Consider the following 21,090-nt stretch of genomic DNA (forward strand, 5'->3'; position numbering starts at 1 on the left):
ACCTTTTTGTCACTGTTCTGATATATTTGACCTGTAAACATATTGTTGCAAGCCGTGTGTTTTCAATATTGGTTTACCTTATGGAATTGAACATTTTTTAAAGTGTTTTCCTATGAAATGAATCCCAGCAAGTGTGTTTAAAAATAAGCTCAAACAAGAAATTGAAAACACAATATATAGATATGAATTCACTTCTGTAATTTGTTATTTTAAATTTAGCGTCTTCCTATTTTTATGTAATGGGTGTTTGCCACACACCTTTTCCAACTGCCCTGACAAATTTGGACAGTTCTTTCTTAGGTAGTTCTCTTTTTGTTCCTTGATTTAGGTAGTTAGAGTTCTTTTGGGGGAGATGGTGTTCTTGTTTTTAGTGATATGGAATCTATCTTTATTTGATATTTGGTTTTAATTAATTTAGCATTGACTAGTTGATACTACTTGTGAACTTATGTTGGCAACTAGGAACATTTTTGTTTCCTCTCTTTTTTTTTTTTTATTGTTCAGAGGATAAAAATGAATGAAATACATAGTTGGGCTGGTTCTCCTCTCCTAATGAAGTCTTATTTGTGTTTATTTCAGCATATGATTACACTGAAAGAGCAGCTGTCAAAACAACACACAGAAACCGATAGTATCATCAAGCAGCTGAAATTTGACATAGATTTTGAAAGAAAGAAAGTATCAGAATTAGAAACTGAGAAGATGGAAACTATTAAGGAGTTAAATATTCAGAAAGAAAAATTAAGCCAGTGTTCATATGCACTTAATGATTTACATATAAGTAAGCAGCAGCTTCAAGATAATATTAAAGATCTTCAGGAACAATTAAGGAAAGCCCAGGACTGTAATTTGCATAATAAAAAAGAAATTGGAGAATTGCAGCAGAAATTAAAAGAAAGAGAGGAGGAACTTTCTGTATCCTTGAGCAAGTTAACAGAAAAAAGTAATCAGGAATCTAACTACACTTGTCAAGATCTGATTCTGAAAGAAAGAGAAGTAGAAATTGCAAAACTACAGAATGATATTTCAGAAAACAAACAACTAAATGAAGACTTAGAGAAATCTCTGTCTGGTCTCAGAACAGAAAATGGAAACCTGATAGCAACCATTGAAGAACTAAAACAGGAGTTAAGTGATGCCATTTCTGAGAAAAATAAAGTTTGCTTGGAAAAAGACACTGTTATGGAGGCTTTGAAAATGGAAAAAAGACAGCTAGAGAGCGAATTAAGCCAGACAGAAAAGAGACTTTTGGAGCAAGCACATAAGTATAAGCAAACTATTGAGGAATTATCAAATGCACGTAGTATGGATACCACTGCATTGCAGCTTGAACATGAGCGCCTGGTTAAACTCAACCAAGAGAAAGACTTTAGGATTGCTGAACTCACAAGGAGCATTGAGCAGATGGAAATTGACCATCAAGAAACAAAAGAGATGTTGACTACTAGCTTAGGAGGACAAAAGCAGTTGACAGAACTCATAAAAGAAAAAGAGGTATTTATCGAAAAATTTAAAGACCAAGCTTTACAGGTGAAGCAGGAGCTTGAGGAATATATGAAAGCTTCAAAAAAGCAGGATGTCTTAAAACAGAACTTGGAGGAAAAAGACAGAAGTCTCGCAATCATGAAGGAAGAAAATAATCATTTGAAAGAAGAAATTGAACGCCTTAAAGATCAGCAAAGTAGATCTACGCATGTGGTTGAGCCTAAAACTCTAGATATAATTATTGAACTTGAAAGTGAGGTAACGCAGTTAAAAGTGATGAAGAATAATCTGGAAGAAGAAATAGAAGTTCACAAAAAAACAATAGAAGATCAGAATCAAACAACAGTGCAACTTCAGCAGTCTTTGCAGGAGCAAAGGAAGGAAATAGATGAGTCTAAATTTCTGTGTGAGCAAATGAATGTCACTCACGAAAGACTTTCTTTAGAGAAAGATGAGGAAATTAAAAATTTGCAGAAAACAATTGAACAAATTAAAACTCAGTTGCACAAAGAAAGACAGATTATTCAGACTGATTCTTCTGATCTTTTTCAGGAAACCAAAGTTCAAACTCTTAATGGAGAAAATGGAAATGAAAAACATGACTTATCTAAAGCTGAAATTGAAAGACTGGTAAAAGGTATCAAAGAACGGGAGATGGAGATTAAGCTTCTAAATGAAAAGAATGTTTCTCTAAGTCAGCAAATTGATCAGTTGTCTAAGGATGAAGTTGGCAAGCTTATTCGGATCATTCAAGAGAAGGATTTAGAAATACAAGCTCTCAACGCTAGAGTTTCCTCAAGTTCCTATAGGCAGGATGTTCTTTGTCTTCAGCAGCAGCTGCAAGCTTATGTTGTGGAAAGAGAACAAGTACTAGCAGTTCTAAGTGAAAAAACAAGAGAAAACAGTCAGTTAAAAACAGATTATCGTAATATCTTGGATATGGTTGCTGCTAAAGAAGCAGCTTTGGTAAGGTTGCAAGAGGAGAATCAAAAGTTATCTAATAGATCTGAAAACAGCAGTCAAGACATGTCTAGAGAAACTATTCAGAATTTATCCCGTATCATTCGAGAAAAAGACATTGAAATAGATGCTCTAAGTCAAAAATGCCAAACCTTATTGACTGTCCTGCAGACATCAAGTACAGGTAGTGATAATGGGTCAGGAGGTGTTAACAGTAACCAGTTTGAGAAACTTCTACAAGAACGTGATAAACTAAAACAGCAAGTAAAGAAGATGGAAGAGTGGAAGCAACAGGTAATAACCACGGTTCAGAACATGCAGCATGAGTCAGCTCACCTCCAAGAAGAGTTACACAAGCTTCAAGCACAAATTTCGGTTGACAGCGATAGTAATTCAAAGTTGCAGGTAGATTATAATGGCTTGATTCAGAGTTACGAAGAGAATGAGAAAAAGCTGAGAAGTTTTAGTCAGGAATTAGCACAAGTTCAACACAGCATAGGACAGCTTCATAACACCAAGGATCTTCTCCTGAGTAAACTTGATTTGGTAACACCGCCTGTAGCAACAGCTTCTACTGTTTCACAGCTTTCAGGCGTTCAATGCAGCGCTCCTGAAGTACTCAGTGATGAGTCTAAACTCCTTCAAAAGGAGTTGGAACAACTGAAAAAAAAGTTGCTAGAAAAAGATTCAACTATTAGGACTCTTCAGGAAAACAATCAACGGTTGTCTGATTCTGTGGCTACAGCATCAGAGATGGAAAGAAAGAGTCAAGAAGGGACTGAGTCAGAGATGAGGCAGATCAAAGAAAAACATGATGTCTTACAGAAATCGCTTAGGGAGAAAGACATATTAATTAAATCTAAAAGTGATCAGTTACTTTCTGTGAGTGAAAATCTTAGTAACAAAGAAAATGAAAATGAGCTTTTGAAGCAAGCTGTGACTAATCTTAAGGAAAGAATTGTAATTTTAGAAATGGATATTCGAAAACTGAAAGAAGAAAATGAAAAAATAGTTGCAAGGAGTAGGGAAAAAGAATCAGAATTCCGAGCACTTCAGGAGACTAATATGCAATTTTCAATGATGCTGAAAGAGAAGGAGTTTGAGTCTCACTCAATGAAGGAAAAAGCTCTTGCTTTTGAAAAGCTGTTAAAAGAAAAAGAACAGGTATGTGCATTCATATTTATGAATATCTTTTAAAATTAGTCATGTGGTAATGCATTTTTGTGTATGTGTAGCCATCAGGTGTTTGCCTGAAATGCGCTTGTGACTCCTTACTGCATTACACTACAACAAAAATCCTGCCCCTGCAAAGTTAAGAAATTAAGTTAGCAGGTGAGTGGTTTACAATGTTGTCTGCTAATTGTGCTGCCATAAACTACGTTTTTCATTTATTTGGAAATTGCTAATTACTGAACAGCCGCTTAAAATTTTGGTTTGGCCCTGTTGTTTATTAAGTGCCCTATACTATTTTTGCTGTATGGTGCTCAAACTTCTGCAGAGGAGGTGGCCAGCAGGACTACTTTTCCAATGTGCTTTCCTCTAGTGTTTTTCATTCTAATGTGATTGCTTCACAACAACCCTGTGAGATGAATGGGTTTATGTATCTTGCTTTTACGGCTGGAGAAACTCCAAAAAAAAATAGAAAAGATTGGAGAAGCTAAATTAATTGTTGCTTCTCTACAATTTGACATATGGAAAAATTGATACTTTTTTCAAAGCATATGTTCCGAGAAAAGTTGCAGTGGCTTATTAATTATTGTGTATGTGATTTGAAGAAGAATCTTTTTTAAAAGTGAAAGAACTATGTTGCATCGTTGATCTATTGGTCAACAGCATGTTGTATGAACTGCTGCTGCTAGAGTTAACAAAGTAATGTGTGAATTTACAAGATGTAAATTCATGTAATGGGTATTTTTGGGCTGCAGACTTTCACTGACTGGTGGCTTAGGCTTTCAGTTTCACAAGCATGGAACATTTGTCTGGATGTTTTTCTTGCACAAATCGGAGAAGCTCCTTTTACACGCTTTGTGTTCACTGTGGAGAACTGTGTGTGTGTCAGAAGATAACACAACATAAAAAGAGAAGGTTTGCCTACAGGTTTATGATTCTACTGCAAAAGGGATTTTACTATATTCAGTTTGATTAATAACAACAAATAATTGAAGCTTGTAAGTATTAGTGATAAAGACTGGTTTACTTTTATCCAACACATTCAATAAAAGTAACTGCTTTCAAAATGACATATGAGGCAAGTTAAAGAGAATGCTGAAAAGTTTCAAATAACTGAAAATGCATTCACATGTATGTGTGAATTCTCTGTAACTGACATACTCTTCTCCTTTATATGCTGATGCAAAGCTGTAGTAAATGGCATGTAGTAGGAACATTATTCATAGAATCATAGAGAATCATAGAATTGTCTAGGTTGGAAGAGACCCTTGGGATCATCGAGTCCAACCATCTACCCTACTCTACAAAGATCTTCCCTACACCATATCCCCCAACACCACATCTAAATGTCTCTTAAACACATCCAGGGATGGTGACTCAACCACCTCTCTGGGCAGACTATTCCAATGCCCGACCACTCTTTCTGTGAAAAATTCTTCCCTAATGTTCAGTCTAAATCTACCCTGTTGGAGCTTGAAGCCATTCCCTCTTGTTCTGTCATTAATTACCTGTGAGAAGAGACCAGCACCAACCTCTCTACAGTGTCCTTTCAAATAGTTGTAGAGAGTGATGAGGTCTCCCCTCAGTCTCCTCCTCCTCCTCAAACTAAACAGTCCCAGCTCCTTCAACTGCTCTTCATGTGATTTGTCTGCTAGGCCCTTCACCAGCTTCGTTGCCCTCCTCTGCACTCGCTCCAGCACCTCAATATCTCTCTTGTATTGAGGCGCCCAAAACTGGACACAATACTCGAGGTGTGGCCTCACCAGTGCTGAGTACAGGGGCACAATCACCTCCCTACTTCTGCTGGCCACGCTATTTCTAATATAAGCCAGGATGCTGTTGGCTTTCTTGGCCACCTGGGCACACTGCCTGCTCATATTCAGCCGCTGGTCAATTAGAATCCCCAGGTCTCTTTCTGCCAGGCAGCTTTCCAGCCACCCCTCCCCAAGCCTGTAGCGCTGCATGGGGTTATTGTGGCCCAAGTGCAGAACCTGGCACTTGCCCTTGTTGAAACTCATACCATTGATGTTGGCCCAATGATCCAATCTATCCAAGTCCCTCTCTAGAGCTTCCCTATCCTCCTGGGAATCAACACTCCTGCTTAACTTGGTGTCATCTGCAAACTCACTGATGATGGACCCTATGTCCTTATCGAGATCATCAATAAAGACGTTAAACAGAAATGGTCCCAACACTGAGCCCTGAGGCACACCACTTGTGACCGGCCGCCAGCTGGATTTAAATCCATTGAGCACCACTCTTTGGGACCTTCCAGTCAGCCAGTGCTTGATCCAGCGGATCGTATGCTCATCCAGGATGTGCAAAGCCAGTTTTTCCATGAGAATTGTATGGGGGACAGTATCGAATGCTTTTTGAAAGTCCAGGTATACAATATCAACAGCCTTTCCCTCGTCCAATATTCTGGTTATCTGGTTATCCAATTATTCTGGTTATTCATTGAAATTTGATATAGGAAAACATGATGGACACTGCTGGGATTCATTGAAGGGTAATCTTTGGGAGTGAGGTCACCTTATGGTTTGCTTTTAAAGATTTCTTCATGTGTTTAGTCATCTGAAGTTCAGACAGGTTGACATACCGAGGCTGATGCTTTACATGTGCGTGGCCTGATAAATGGGTATCACGGAGAACAGATTCCAAACACTGGGGGAAAAGTGAAATTTTCAAGTATACAAGTGTCTGAGACACTATGTACATAGTACATATCTCTCATTTAAAGATAAGTAGGTATCTGTTCACAGCAGTCAATTAATACCATCCATCTGTAGTGTCTTCTAGCAGTACGTTTTACTTCGTCTTGTAACATGTGAGTGAGTAACTTAAACATTCAGGGAAAATATTATTTTCTTCTATGCTGCAGGGCCATGAGTGCCCTGTCTCTTTCCTTGTTATATCAAGTATTCTCTTTGCGGTCTAAAGCGTATGGCAAAGACTATGTCTCCTTAGGTAAAATTATTTGCCACTTTTGAATTGCTTGTTTGTGTCTTCAACAGGGGAAGACGGGAGAATTGAATCAACTGTTAAATGAAGTTAAATCAATGCAGGAAAAGGCTGTTACTTTTCAGCAAGAGAGAGACCAAGTCATGGTAGCACTCAAACAGAAGCAAATGGAGAGCAGTGCCCTGCAGAGTGAGGTACACCACCAAATAATTTACAGTTGCAAGAAGTAAAAAAGATAAGAAATTGCATCTGTAATATTTTCTGGATTATTTCTGGTAGCAATCACTTGTAAGAAACGCTCATAAAAATCAATAGACATGCAATGTGCTTCAATGGACATGTTTTATGTTTACTTAAATTATTTTTATGCAAGGTGATAGTACAAGCAACTTGCGGTGTGTTCTACACAGATACAGCATTTGCGTGAGAAAGAGCAGCGCCTCAACCAGGAGCTGGAGAGGTTACGCAATCACCTCTTAGAAATGGAGGACTCCTACACACGAGAAGCTTTAGCTGCAGAAGACAGAGAGGTCAAGCTAAGAAAGAAGGTTTTGGTTTTGGAAGAAAAACTTGTTTCCTCATCTACTGCAGTGGAGAATGCCAGGTAGTCTTTTTATTTATACTGCAGTGGCATTGGCTGTGTTTACATGTGGCTGTATTTATATACTTTGCAGTTAGCTAGACTAGTACTGATGGCTTTATTTTACAGAGTTACCATTCTAGAACATGCTCAGCACTTGAGAAAACAAAAAGATACAACCTTTTCTTACTCTAAATCAGGAAGGTGATTTGAAATATACTTGGCTACTGTTGAGAAATTCAGAAGGTTTTTGTCCTTTTAGTAGCAACTATTGAAATCTCGTATCTTTGATAGTGCTTAGAATTAGAAACAACAAAAATCCCTCAACCCATTGATTTAGTTGTCTATCAAATCAAAAAAGATGGACTTAACTTACTTCTAAGTCGAGGCTTCATTCAGTTTGAAAGATTTTATACACTTCAATGCACAGATGTGACTGTCAAGCTTTGTGAATTGCTTTTGATACAAGTACACATCCTTACTTTATACCTGATACCATGGAAAGTACATACTGCTGTAAGCTTTTTTTCTTTTTAGTGTATAGATATAAAGCAAGATGCATTGAAGTTCTCATGGGTGGCAGAATCTGGGATGCTAGAGCCAATTGTGGTTTTTTATTTATTTTCCATAATCATATCTTTCAGCCAGAACAATGAAAATCTGGATATTAAAATTACTCAATGCCTATCTTGACTGCTTTAATAGTGTTTTATTTAAAGGCATGTTGGTTACTTTGGGCAAAATAATTCTTGTTTCATCTTATTACAGTTGTCCAAATGAACAGGTATTTTAATTGAAAAATATGTATGTAGCTGCAGTCTTTCTTTTTTCTTTAAGTGCCAAGGATGGATTCTGCTCTTAATGTTTTCAATAAAGAAATTTCTGAGTTGAGTGGAATTTGTTGTGAAAAATTGTGGAGAAAGTGGAGGAGTTGGGAGAAGGTTGTGTAAAAACTGTTCATCAGAATGTTTCATAATTCTTCATCAAACTTGTCAAATACCTTTCAAGAAATACTGCCTGTTTCCCACCTGATATGCACTCTTTAAAAAGACTGTCATAGGAGTAAATCAGGTTCATAATATTTTTGCGTAATAGGAAGTTAAATGGGGTGTTTGCTGGTCAGTATGGAGCAAACTATACTGAGTTCTTGGAGACTGACTTTAAAAGTAAAAATTGGTAGAAATGTATTGATTCGTGTAGTAATTAAAGCAGACAATTAGCAAGGTAGGGATTTTTTTTTTTTTTGGTAAAATAATGAACAACAAAGGTTAGGTTATTGGTTACAATAATGAACAACGAAGGTTAGTTTTTTCTTTTTCTAATGCACTTCAAACAAAAGTAGGTTGAGGGTTTTGATTGTCAAAATTTTAATACGGGACTTATTTAAAATCTGTTGTTAGGTAGGTTTTTTGTTGTTTCGTTTTGGGTGTTTTTAAGAGGAATCAGGGAAAAAAACCTGCCTTAATTGTATAAATTGAGCTGAAAAATTAAAGGTAGGCTATTTTTGCTGGCATTTCGTTTTCTTTGTGATGACTTCTGTTATTGTCTTCATAAATAATGTATTTTATTTTCATTAAGCCATCAAGCTAGTCTGCAAGTTGAATCTTTGCAAGAACAATTAAACCTGGTTTCCAAGCAGAGAGATGAAACTGTGCTACAGCTCACCATCTCACAGGACCAAGTGAAGCAGTATGCATTGTCACTGGCCAACCTGCAGATGGTACTAGAGCAATTCCAACAGGGTAAGTTTTGTCAAGAAATAGCCAAGATTGCAACAAGCGTTTTTCAGCTGGGATAGTTACCATGTTTTGTTGCTTTTTAAATATTGGTTACTTGGTTTCCTTTTTGATAGCTTGAATCTGTTGACTTTTAAAAAAACTTACAAAAACAGTTCTGACTCTGTGAAAACTGATGTTCAATATCCCATTTATGAAACTTGAATTCCACTTCTACCTCATGAAGCCCATATATGATAATACTGAAGTTTTGCAATTGTATACCCAAAAAAAGTGTTGTGTTGTGAATCAAGTTTGTTGTTTTTTTTTTCATTTTGTATTTTTAACCCTTTAGAAGAAAAAGCTATGTATTCAACGGAGCTGGAGAAACACCAAAAACAGGCTGCAGAATGGAGGAGAAAAGTAGAAAACTTAGAAGAAAAAGTTGTATCACTGCAGGTGGGCTGCATAATGAAATTGAACCCTATGAAACTGACTGCTAATTCTTGACTGATTTTTTGTTTGTTTGTTTTTAGTTGCTGTGTTAAGCGTTACTGTCTAAGAATACATCAAGTTATCTGATTATTCTCTCTTCCCTGGAAGAGAGAGGGGCACTAAAAGAAGGTCAGCAAAGTAGCATTCTTCTGCTGACCATCCATTTTCTGAGGATGTTCACAATCCAGTTATTCTAAAGAACAAGTGAATGAAGTCTCTGCGTCTGTTATGTTTGATCTGTGTTGTGTAAGCATAATTGTGATAGTGAACTCCCTTGCTTCTCTTTTTGTCCCTTTCCTGCCCTCTATTCAGGAAAGTTTAGGAGAGGCAAATGCTGCACTGGATGCAGCATCAAGGCTTACTGAGCAGCTTGACATCAAAGAGGAGCAGATTGAAGAACTTAAGAAAGAAGGTAACTACATTTTTTTTTTTTTTTTAATTTCTGCTTAAAACATTCCAAGCAGCTGAGGAAGCAATGTAGTATTCCTAGAAACTTACCAAAATTTATCTGCTATGAGGAAAAGAGTAATTCTGTGCCACCTTTGAGAACTTCCTTGTTTATAAAGCAAACTTGAAAAAGTACATTTACCTTCTGTTAGGGATCTTTCTCAAAGGAAAGGCCTGTAGTAATTGGTTTGTTGTTTTTTTTCCCCTGTAAATACCAAGCCCTTGATTGAGCTCTGTGTCTTTTTGAAAAGTTTGTGAAATACCAAACGTTGTCAGATTTTTCCCAAATAACTACCTACCATATTTGGGGTTTTTTGTCTTCATCTGTCTTCTCCTCCTCCACTTTCCCAATTGAGTCCTACTTTCTCTTTCCTTCTTTATTTCTGTGGGTCACCATCTTTTCGTCTTACTGCAGCATCCTCTGTTATGGTCAGGCTTTCACCGAGCACATGGGATAAATCTAAAATCACAGGAAAACTTGTGATTGATCCCTAATGTGGCTCTAAAAAGGGAGCTTGAAGAGCAGAGGTTTGCTCACTCTCTGTGGTTACTTAACAGCTCTTACCTTCTGGTTTGTTTTTTTCCCTGAAGCCTGTGGGAAATTTTTGGGTGAGTGCCTTTAATTAAGGCTTGCTGTGGGAAGACCTGTGACATCATCTCTGCTGGATGCAGTGGTAACTCTTGCTCTGAACACCTGTAACTAATTATTGCTGTTCATTTTTAATTTATAATTTGTCTTACTCTTGAAATAATTAGTATTTTCTTAAAGCACACTTGCTTATGATCAGATCGGTGTGAAGAGACACTTGAAAGCTTTAACAATTTCAGCAAGAACTCTACAAAAAAAGTTACGATTTTTCTACTATGCAATTGAATGTGTACTTATTTAAATTCAGTTGTGTCTAAGTGCAATATGGCATCCAAATAGGCATCATAGGAGTGCTCCTTGAGTTCACATATGAATTTTACAAGCTAAATTAAATTTCAAGCTGCTACATGAATGTACAACTATATACTGATCTATTTTTCAGTTCACTGTCTCACTACAAACACAGCAAAAGTTTTCAAACACCCTGGGTTGAAATTAACTTTGGCATAGGCAAATTTGGCACTCTCAAACAGGGAGCTCTTCATTACTGGTTAATTTTGATTGCATACCTTTGCATATGAAAGCGGGAGGGGTTTGAACTTTGAGAGAAAACTGGATCTCAGTATTTTATCAAGCTATGTTGTATTGGCAAGTGATTTACTTGTTAAAAAAATTGAAAAGAAACTTGCATAAAGGAAACAGCACTTTAATGTTGTTGTAGAATAAATCATTTTTATTGAAAAAAAGAGACCACTCCATTTTCTCTATTTACACAAGAAAACATATAATGTCTTGTTGAAAATTGGCCAAATACATTCCCAGACACAGTTTTGTTGGCCAAATCTTTTGAAGGATTTCTTTATGGATTTTTTTGGCAGGAGAAGTGATTTAAATGGAAAAGTATAAGATGTACCAGATGCAGTTTTCTGGATTGCCATAAATGGTTAACAAATTATTGGAGACTGTTGTAAATGTCTGGTTTACACAGTCGATGCTGAATTTTGGCTCAGGTCTCTTTTGTTATTCAGTCTTTTCATATACACAAAGTACATGTTTAAGTTCTTTTCAACTGTAAGATTCTATTTTAGAAGGAAATATTCCATTTAAAAAAATACTTAGTGATAGAGTTGCGTAGTCAGTGCGGATGGAATATAGCTGTGTAGCTGTCCTTAAAAGTTGGTCCTCTTTGATATAAAATCTTTTGCCAGTTAAAAAAAGAAAACAGTAACATTTCATTTAAATTATTAATACATTTGTTTTAGCATCATGTGAATGAAAATTGAAAAGGAAATCTGGGATTGTCTTGCTTTGTAGAGCAATAGCAACAGCATGAGATTTATTTAAAACTTGTTTTCAGACGCTGTTTATTTTTTTGTGGGAGACCCAAATAACAACTCAACTTCCATGTCTGCTACTAAAACTGTTATTGTTCCATATTTATATTGCAAATGTTTTCCTTCAAGTATTGGGGTCCTATTTAACCACATTTGCAAAGTAGCATAACTTTAAGTAAGTTTAAACCTTGAAACCATGGATTAATTCTCCTGTGCTTCACCCAGGTGTTTTGAGAGAGGAGTGCTGTAAAGCAGTCACATTGTTGGAATGGATTTCAGTGCATATGGATGTAGTTGTTACAAGATATATTGTTGTATAATATATATAATTTTGTTTGTTTTTTAAGTTACTTTGAATAAGGAACTTAATCCTTATGTTCCATGAATAAGAACTTTCTCAGCATGACACTAGTTAGTTTGTTCTACTCTGTACTCTCTAAAATTCATATCTGAGAAGTAAAATGTTTATATAAAGATGTGGAGTATTTGAACAGGACATATTAGGTTGTCTCCGTTTCACAGCCTAGCTCTTTGATGTGTATAGACCTAAATTCTGTGCGGGTTCTCATGGAGTTATTGGTGTTAATTGAGAACTGCGTTGTGTCACCGTAGTTGTGGCATGCATTTATTAAAGATTGAAAGTCATATGGAAACTAGAGTGGAATGTTTTTCATGCATCCCAGATGATTTGAAGGGTATAAAAATTTATAAAAGTCACTTTTGTTGTAAAGATGTTGAGGCTTTTTAGAAATTAACTACAAGATAGATACTGGAAAAAAATGTATGTTTTGTAGGTTTTGTTTTGTTTTTTAAATAGAGTGTTTTTAATTAGCATGAGCTCAAGAAGTGTAAAAATGGTAGGGAAATTAAGTTGATCGGTAGTTTTTCTGTAGGATTTGAAGATAAGTATTCAACCTTGTAGAGGGAGAGGGGAAGAAGCTCATCATTTCTGCTTATGTAGCTGTAGGGTAGAGCTGCTCTTCACATGGACAGTCCATGTTATAATATATTTGTCAAGATTTTGTGTGTGATTAAGACTTACTTGTACTTTTATTAGGAAAAATGTAACTTCAAAAACAGTGCCTTGCAGAACCCCAATCAGGTGAAAAATTATTTTTTTGCTGTCTGGAGGTGAAGCCATTTCTAATTTATCTTCTAACAGTTCTTTGTACCTTGTAATTATTTGTTTTCTTGTCTGAGAATGTTTTTCAGCCAGTATTTTTAAATCTGGTGTTTGGGGATTTAAGTGAGATAAGTTTTTCTAGCACTTTTTACTATGTGTTTTTTCTACAAACTTGTGTAGACCTGAACATCAGATAATTTTATCCAATTTCTAGTGTATCCGCGTTTTCATAAAGAGAAAACTTTGTGTCTTGTTTCCTTAGAGTCAGAATATTGTAAAATAGTTATGGCAAGTGAAACTTCTAGGAGATGTTTTTTTCTTTATTATGAGCTTTATTTTTATCAGTTTTGTGGAAGGTCAGAGGAAACCCGAGTTTACAGAATACACCCAATTATCCTAATCACTCTGTGTCAGTATTTGAGCTAACAAGTAATTTGTGTTAGTGGAATTTAGAATTGTAGAGAAGTTGATGCTGTGAAATTATTGGGAAAGACTGAATGTAACAGTATTGTGCCATGTTTTTTTGAGCTACTACATTTATATCTCCCTCATTAAACACTCTGATGTTGTGAGGCTCAAGTAGACAAATCATTAAGAGCAGGAATTCCAGAAAGCTGAAAAGTTATAGTACTAGTGAATGCAGAATCTTAACTCCTCTCCTACTCTTCCAATAGTTCCTGGTTTGGGTTTGCGGAGAGGAAAAATCGGGTCATTTGTGTAGGCCGAGAATGTCATTATCGGTGTTGTGATATCCTAGATGAACCGATCTCATTGCAGCCAGTATCAGAACTTAGTCTGCATGCAAAAAAAGGCAGAAAATCAGTGTAGTGGCTCCTAGCATGCTCCTAGGCAGACTCATATTAATTAGCTTATAATACTGGCCTATTTACTTAATTTGCAGGCCATGATGCCTGACTGAAAGTGTTTGCCGTTTTCCTCTCTGTTTTGTTTTTGGTTCATGGTAGCGGTGACATTGCATCTCTGCCATTTTTAGCTGAATGTTTGTATTCCCAAAAAAAGGGGGAGTCTCGCATAAATCTCTGGAGAGCCTCTCTTGCCAGTATACCGAATTGTAAAGCACAGCACTGGTTCCGAGGTGCACTGGTGTGTCCCAGCATGCTGTTTCAAAAGCTCACATCAGTTAACAGGAGCAGAAAAGGTCCTAACAGAAGAAACCCACAACAAGTTACTGATGTTGCTCTGCCAGCCGGTAATTCTCCCGGGAGACTGGAGAACTCCTTAGTACTCCAAGACTTTAGTGACCTGATAGTAGAGCATGCAGGATAGCTGGGTTTAGGAAATATTTGAGGTTAAGTACTGAGATCAAAAGACCTGATGTCAACATGCCATTTGGTCAGATTATGGAAAAGATTTGCCACCTCAGGACTATAGACTTTGATCAAGAGTTTCTTTCCAGTTCTGTATTATCTAGGTGGAACAGAGCGGTCCATTAGACCACCTACAATTGATTTATTTCTCTGTGTTCCTGTACTTTAGCATTGAGTATTGCTCTGGAAATTTTAGCTTACGATTTCAAATAATAACCACTTAAATTGTCACTTTTTTTAAATAAAAAAATCAAGCTGATTTTGGTGTGGTTTTTTTTAAAGCAACATAATATTAACATTTTTATTTTAAAACATGTATTAATGAGTTTTGCAGCAAAGTTTTGAAGTTTAAATTTTTATTTATTTGCTGTGACATAACATTTTATAGGTGAGATCAGAAGAGAAATGTTAGAAGATGTACAAAATAAACTAATGAATCTTATGAACAGCACAGAAGGAAAAGTGGACAAGTAAGTCTTTGATGAAGGATTTGGTATACATTTTGGGGTTTTATTCCTCACGGTGCATAGATATGTTGCTAACACAGTTGCAAGACTAATGCAGAACTGGGCTTCTGTATGTGATCTTGTAATTATACTTTGATTATTTTGACTATTATTTTTATTAATTTTTCAGTTGCTTGGTGGTTGTAAATAGCAATTTTTGATTAATAAAACCAATGTGTATGTAAATCTGGATTACTGATGTATTTCTTAAGTAGAAGTGCACTTCAATAGCATAAACTCTGCAAATGGAGATAAAAGTTCTTAATGAATGTCTGCTATAATGTCTGAGGTGTGAACAGCAAGCCCTTTCATGTAGCTAGTGTTACCTGGATGCTATGTAAATCTCTCTTCCTCATTCTTGAAATGGGGATAGGCAAATGGGTTCCCCTGTCCCCTTCCTTGCATCTTGATTTGGGGCTGCTCGTAAGTATCTGTTTAAATGCTCTCCTGAGCCAAGATCTTAGAATAAACATTTTCCCTGATTATAATACTTACATCAAAACTTGTTCATGTACTTGTTTCACCTACTACATGCAATGTATCTAATACTGTCCAAATTGACAGTTACTGTATAAGAAATGTTTTAACTTGTATGGGAAGGAAATTGGTGAGGTACCCTTTTAGTGCCATGTATTAGATTTGTTTATTTGGGTTATTGTAAATTAGCCAAGAGTATGAGGAATAAATGCATCAATATTACAGTATCAACTGTCACCTAAGAGCAGATTGTGTAACAAGCTTCCTTTGTTCTGCAGGCTCCTGATGAGAAATCTCTTTGTTGGACATTTTCATACTCCAAAAAATAAACGTCCTGAAGTGTTAAGGTTAATGGGAAGTATCTTGGGAGTAAAAAAGGAAGAACTTGATCAGGTAATACTTTGCAGAAAACTAGACTTCCTTTTTTTATTTGCAGTATCCTTACCTAAAAATAGAACAACTTGCTGCTAAACTAAATGTGACTGTGCCTACATTTCTTGTGGGGAAAGTATGTTTTTTGTTCTCTCATCTGAATTCATTTTTATGCGGGACATGCTGATCGTAATGGAATCTTTTGATAACGTTATTTTAATAGAATGGATCTCATTTTGCTGAGGAATGCTAATGCAGAAAGGAAGGGTTTTAACTTTGTGCTGTTGTGTATAATAGCTGTAATATATCAGTTACAGAAAAGTAAGCCAGTTCTATACGTACTGCTAGGTATTGTGAAGAATATGGGGCTTATATTTTTAAATAAAGATCCAGGTTTTTAGACTGCCAGACTTCAGGAGGCAGAGAATAAGGTTTTAACAGTAATTAAAGTTTTTATTTATCTGTAGGATTTCCTCATAGTTATGGTGAATAACTATAATGAGCACAATGTTGCAGTTTCTTTTATCTGCCGCTTTATTTTTTTGTTTTCCTAACTTTTTTTTTTTAATACTTTCTAGTTATTATCTGAAGAGCAAAGAGGAGTAACGAGATGGGTGACTGGCTGGCTTGGTGGAGGAGCTGGGTCAAAGAGTGTCCCTAGTACACCTTTGAGGCCAACTCATCAGAACATTTTTAATAGTGTAAGAATTAATTGTGCATTCTCTTATGTTTGAGGGGAAAAATGGGGCAGTTGCATATTAATGGTGATGTTTGGTTTGTCAGTATATTGAGCTTCATTTACTGATGCTACTGTATCTTTCATTATTTGTTTGTTTTGTGCAACTGCTTTGGAATAAGGGCTTTTTTTTCTGCACTAAATAAGTATTTAGGCATAGATGAAAATTATAAAATACTAAGTGTTGGACTAATACAGAAATCCAGTTGCTGTTCCACTGGTTCCTGGAGTCACTGACTTACAGTACGGACTTTATCTTGCAAACTGGCAGTGCTGGAGGTTAAATGCATGTGAAAGTCTGGAATTCTGCAATACTCAACAGTATAGAAGACCATGACATTGTATTTTGATGGCTGTGTTACCCTATGTCCTTTAAATTTCATTTGAAAAGCTTTCTCAGCTGCTGCAGCATTAACTACAAATGTAAAAGAGGAAAATCAATGCTTTTGTATGTATAGTACAGGCTTTATTAAGCAAAATTTTATCTTGTGATGCTACTGACACCTCAGTTATTCCGTGCTGCCTTTATTCAAGACTTTTTGTCAAATAAAGCAAGCAGTGGGTTTTAAGAGAAATGTTTTAAGTTTTATGTGTTTCTGGAGGAGTGATTTGCTTGAGCCTGGACACAGGAAATACTATGATGTCAGCAGCAGTGTGGGATTCTTGAGACAATTGGCTTAAATCAGTAATGGAACCATGGTGGCAGTATGTGTGTTATCTTTAGAGTTTATCAATTTCACATAAGTACCACTAACTGAGACAACAAAAAACTGTGTATTTTGAAAATAAATTTCATCATCACTCACTAAGGACTACTTAGTACCAATTACTAAGTACTTACTAATAAGTAGCGGTACAAAATTCTTTGGCGGCTGTTGACAGCTTTTTGTTTTATATATGTATGTATTTTTAACTTACATACTTTTCAACACAACATCAGTGAAATATAGTAACTGGTAACCTCTTGTAGTCTTTTTCAGAATTGTTTGTGAAATTCCTCGAAACAGAATCTTGCCCAAGCCTTCCTCCACCCAAGCTCTCTGTTCATGATATGAAACCTCTGGGAGCAGCAGGAGCTAGTAAAACTAGCAGTATTCCATCCAACAGACAAATGCAAGGTAATATGTGAAGGAAAATTTGAATCTTTACACAGAACATAAATAACTAAAGGTCAAATTTTCAAGGGGACATCAGTGATTCTGTACTTCCTCAGTTGTGAACTATGAATTTGATTTTTATCAGCCCCTCCAATTTCTTACTTTCTCTTCTTTTTTTTTTTTTTTTCTCCTTCCCCCACCCTTCCTTCCCACTGCTTCTGTCCCCACTTCCTAAAATCTCAATGCAGAAGATTAGAGGGACCAAATTCCCTTTGAAATGGAACGGCTTTAACAGCACCTGTTAGAGCCAAACGGATGCTGTGCAGACATCTCCCTATGGTATATCCCCTTGTCTGGAGGAAGTAAATTGTTGGTTCCTTTTATCCATTCAGGAGCTAAATTGCTGGCTTGTAAATCTGGACACTTGTTATGTATATATCCCCTTAATTGTTTAGGTACTTTAAGTTTTTTGTTCCTAGAAATAAACCATATGGTAGCAGTTTTTAAGTGCTGGACACAAATGTCAGTATAATATCTACACAGAAATGTGTTTATGAGAATTAGGATGTTTTTGTGATCAAAGACCTTTTTAAAACAAAAAAATCTGAATAAAATCACCTATCCAAACAGTTAGTATGATCTGGAAACATCAGTTTAATTCTGCATTACGCTTGGTGTAGGAACCTTGAGAACAGGTAATGTCTGGAGCTGAGTGAGGATTTGATGGAGGAAGGTGGGGAGTCGATTGTTAGATTTAAAAAAATAGTGTATTAATACTTTATTAAAACAAAATATTGTTAGAATTTAACTAATGAGCGAACTTTTAAGTTTTGTCACAAGACTAAATCGTGACCCACTGTCCGTGATGTTTATTTACAGGGGTTTTCTTGGGACTCTCTCCTGGGGGAGCTGTGCCAGTGCACCATGGGGTGGGAAACCTGCCTGTGTGCCGCGTTGTAGGGTACACAAAGGGCCCTTGAGCCTTTGCATTGGGCTGGAGTCAACGCGACAGATTTTTCATGTCTGACAGTGCGTGTGTGAAGCGTACCTTGGCAAAGGGTGTTCACGTTGCCTGTGACAGAGACATACAGATTTTTCATGTTGTAAAAGTAATAGGCAATTTTAGAACTTGTTTGTGAACAAATGCTGTAAAATTGGGTAGACTTACGAATGCTTTCTAACAAAGTGGTATGGGGCGGGGGTTGCTTTGTTTTTTACATTTCAGATTCTGCAGTCTCGGGAATGAGCAGAAGACCAGATGCAAATCCATTTTTAGCACCTCGATCTGCAGCAGTGCCTCTCATAACACCTGCTAGTAGTTCTGGACATCTGCTTATGAAACCGATTTCTGATGCGTTGCCTACTTTTACACCACTGCCCGTGTCCCCTGATGCCAGTGCTGGTGCTGTACTAAAAGACCTCCTGAAACAATAGATGATCTTGTATCAATATGATGATAGTAGCACTTTAAGGAAAATGAGAACACTATGCTGTATATAATTTACCACAATGAGGCCTTCTGTAAAAAGTCATGTACTTGTTTGCAATTGTACCTTGCTTTTCTTTTAATTATGAACTAACCAGTGCTTCAGAAATTCTAATAGCGGTGTGAGTAACTGCCTTCTTTTATAGCAGGCATTCATTTCGGGTGTGGGTTAAATCTTAAACTGAGAAAAAAAAAAAAAGCTAGATTGTCACAAGACAAATAGAAGGATTTTTAAACGTTAGTTATACTCTGAGTTGTTTCAGTCATGCGTAGACAGCATTAACTCTCTGGTGTTGAGATCCATTTTTCCATTAAAATGATCTGCCACTGGTAGTGGGCCTCCAAGAACCAGAATCTAAAAAAAAAATATAAATTGAAAACATCGATTTTGGCTGGAGATTTTTTTTGAGGTGTTCAAATGACACAAGCTCCAAAGAATAAAATGGTGAGCATATAGGAGTGTGATTATTGAGCACCTGCAGCCTTCCACACAGAATATATGACATTTACTTAATGTACAATACGACATGTATCTCTTATTTACAGGATTGGTCACATGCGGGGGCAGTTTGAGGCATATTAATCTCTTTTTGCACAATGATTTGAATTTCCCCCCTCCCGCCAATGAATAGCTGCTTTCACCAGTCAAACCCGTCAGCACCAAGGAGTTAACCGTGGAAGCCAGTGCTTCGTTTTCTAGAGGTGTCCATGTGATGAAGAGTGGGTAATTTAGCAAAAGATAGGTTCACATATATAAAGACACTGCTCTAAGATGATGTATATTTGAGACTTTTTATCATGCAGGATTTTGTAGATCCAAGTATAAGCTTGAAACTTGAACACATGTATAGAATTTAAAGGGAAGAAGATGCTTACTTATCTCAAACGTGTAAATAGGTCTTTGTAAGACCAAGGCCAACGTCAGTTATTCTGTAAATTTTGCTGTGATAACTTGTACACTGTGTTTGGCAGGTAAAGAATGAAGTTGCATACTAAAGAATAGAACTCATCTTCATAGTGAATCTGAGATAGAACATCTTCAGTTTAAAATGCGTAATTCCTAAATCTTTTTATATGCCATTCCTTGTTTAGTCAGTGTTAAGATAACTGTTGTGAAAGTTCTATATTAGAACTGTCAACCTTTACCTCCCATTTTCATTAAGATCCTGCATTAAATTGTAAGAGTTATATTTAAATAAAATTAAATACTGAAACTTGTACAGAATCAACCAAAATAACGCAAGAAATCTTTGCGTTTATTTATGTAGAGGTCAAATAGTGAATTTCTTTTGTTGCCTTGAAATCTAGCAAAGTTTTCTTAATTATTGTATTTACCTTAAGAACTGCTTAAATCCCTTTTCTCCAGTATGTTAATGTTTCATGGAAGACTTATGCAAATTTGGAAGTGGATTGACCATATTGAATTTTTAGTTTCAATTTTTTATTCCATTGTAGACAAGGTAATTAATTTGGAAGTTTAATTGCTTAAAGGATAGGGGCCACACATAGTATACCAAAGTAAATTCTGCATTACGTAATAAATGTAATGAGAATTTGAAATTACCTCGGCTGAGAACATTTCAGTGTGGTACTTCAAATGTACGTCTTCATTTAAACTGGACTGGAATAGATACCTTTTTCTATAACAAATATAAAGAAAACTGAAATCAGATGGCTTCTGTGCAGTCTCTCTTGTTCTTGTCACGTCTGTTTAAGGATATGTAGCTGCTTCAGGATAAAATCGCCTTTTGGAGAGCCAAAGCAGAAGGGAATGTTTAGTTTTTAAAATGTATGTGACTTAACATATTGTAAGTTACAACTGGACTCATGCTGCTCACTGTCCTCTGAACATACTAAGTGAGCAGATCTTAACTTTTTTCATGCGATTTTTTTCTTTAATTGCAGAGAACTTAGTATGTACATGTTTCTCTTCCAGGAAGCTTTATAAATGGCAATAAATAAAACGTGGTTAGACCATTTGTTTCTTCATGCTGTAAGTCAGCTCCATTTCTACAATAAGCTATGAGTTTGAGGAGGGAAATCTAAAACCAAGCAAAGGTGTCGAAGAACTTCAGACTTCCTCATTAAGCTGCTTCAGAGAGAAGAAAATCCTCTGCAGGAGAGATGTAAGAGGCTGCAGTCCTGAAGTCTTAGGAGGTGTGTTGAACTATGGAGAAAATCCCTGTGGCTTGGCGGATTCTGTCCTAGGGCGTATTCCCCAACTACATT

The 21,090-nt window shown here is 36.3% G+C and overlaps 1 protein-coding gene across 3 annotated transcripts in view; it reads left to right on the plus strand.

The window, feature by feature from the left end:
* The window catches only part of TRIP11 (thyroid hormone receptor interactor 11), a 33,798-nt gene extending 12,947 nt beyond the window's left edge, over positions 1-20,851 (plus strand). The window contains exons 10-20 of one of the 3 annotated variants that reach the window (XM_082486005.1): positions 580-3,609; positions 6,630-6,770; positions 6,987-7,180; positions 8,735-8,898; positions 9,227-9,330; positions 9,679-9,778; positions 14,576-14,657; positions 15,449-15,563; positions 16,121-16,243; positions 17,249-17,396; positions 18,601-20,851. In XM_082486005.1, coding sequence (XP_082342131.1) covers positions 580-3,609; positions 6,630-6,770; positions 6,987-7,180; positions 8,735-8,898; positions 9,227-9,330; positions 9,679-9,778; positions 14,576-14,657; positions 15,449-15,563; positions 16,121-16,243; positions 17,249-17,396; positions 18,601-18,809 — 4,410 coding nt within the window. In that variant the 3' untranslated portion in view covers positions 18,810-20,851. Of the gene's footprint in view, positions 1-579; positions 3,610-6,629; positions 6,771-6,986; positions 7,181-8,734; positions 8,899-9,226; positions 9,331-9,407; positions 9,496-9,678; positions 9,779-14,575; positions 14,658-15,448; positions 15,564-16,120; positions 16,244-17,248; positions 17,397-18,600 lie in introns of those variants that run through there. The other 2 variants (XM_082486006.1, XR_014269358.1) reach the window with 2 other exon arrangements.
* Positions 20,852-21,090: the final 239 nt, after the last annotated feature.

This window comes from Vanellus vanellus, assembly GCF_965231255.1.
Source record: "Vanellus vanellus genome assembly, chromosome: 6".
Classification (NCBI taxonomy): Eukaryota; Metazoa; Chordata; class Aves; order Charadriiformes; family Charadriidae; genus Vanellus; species Vanellus vanellus.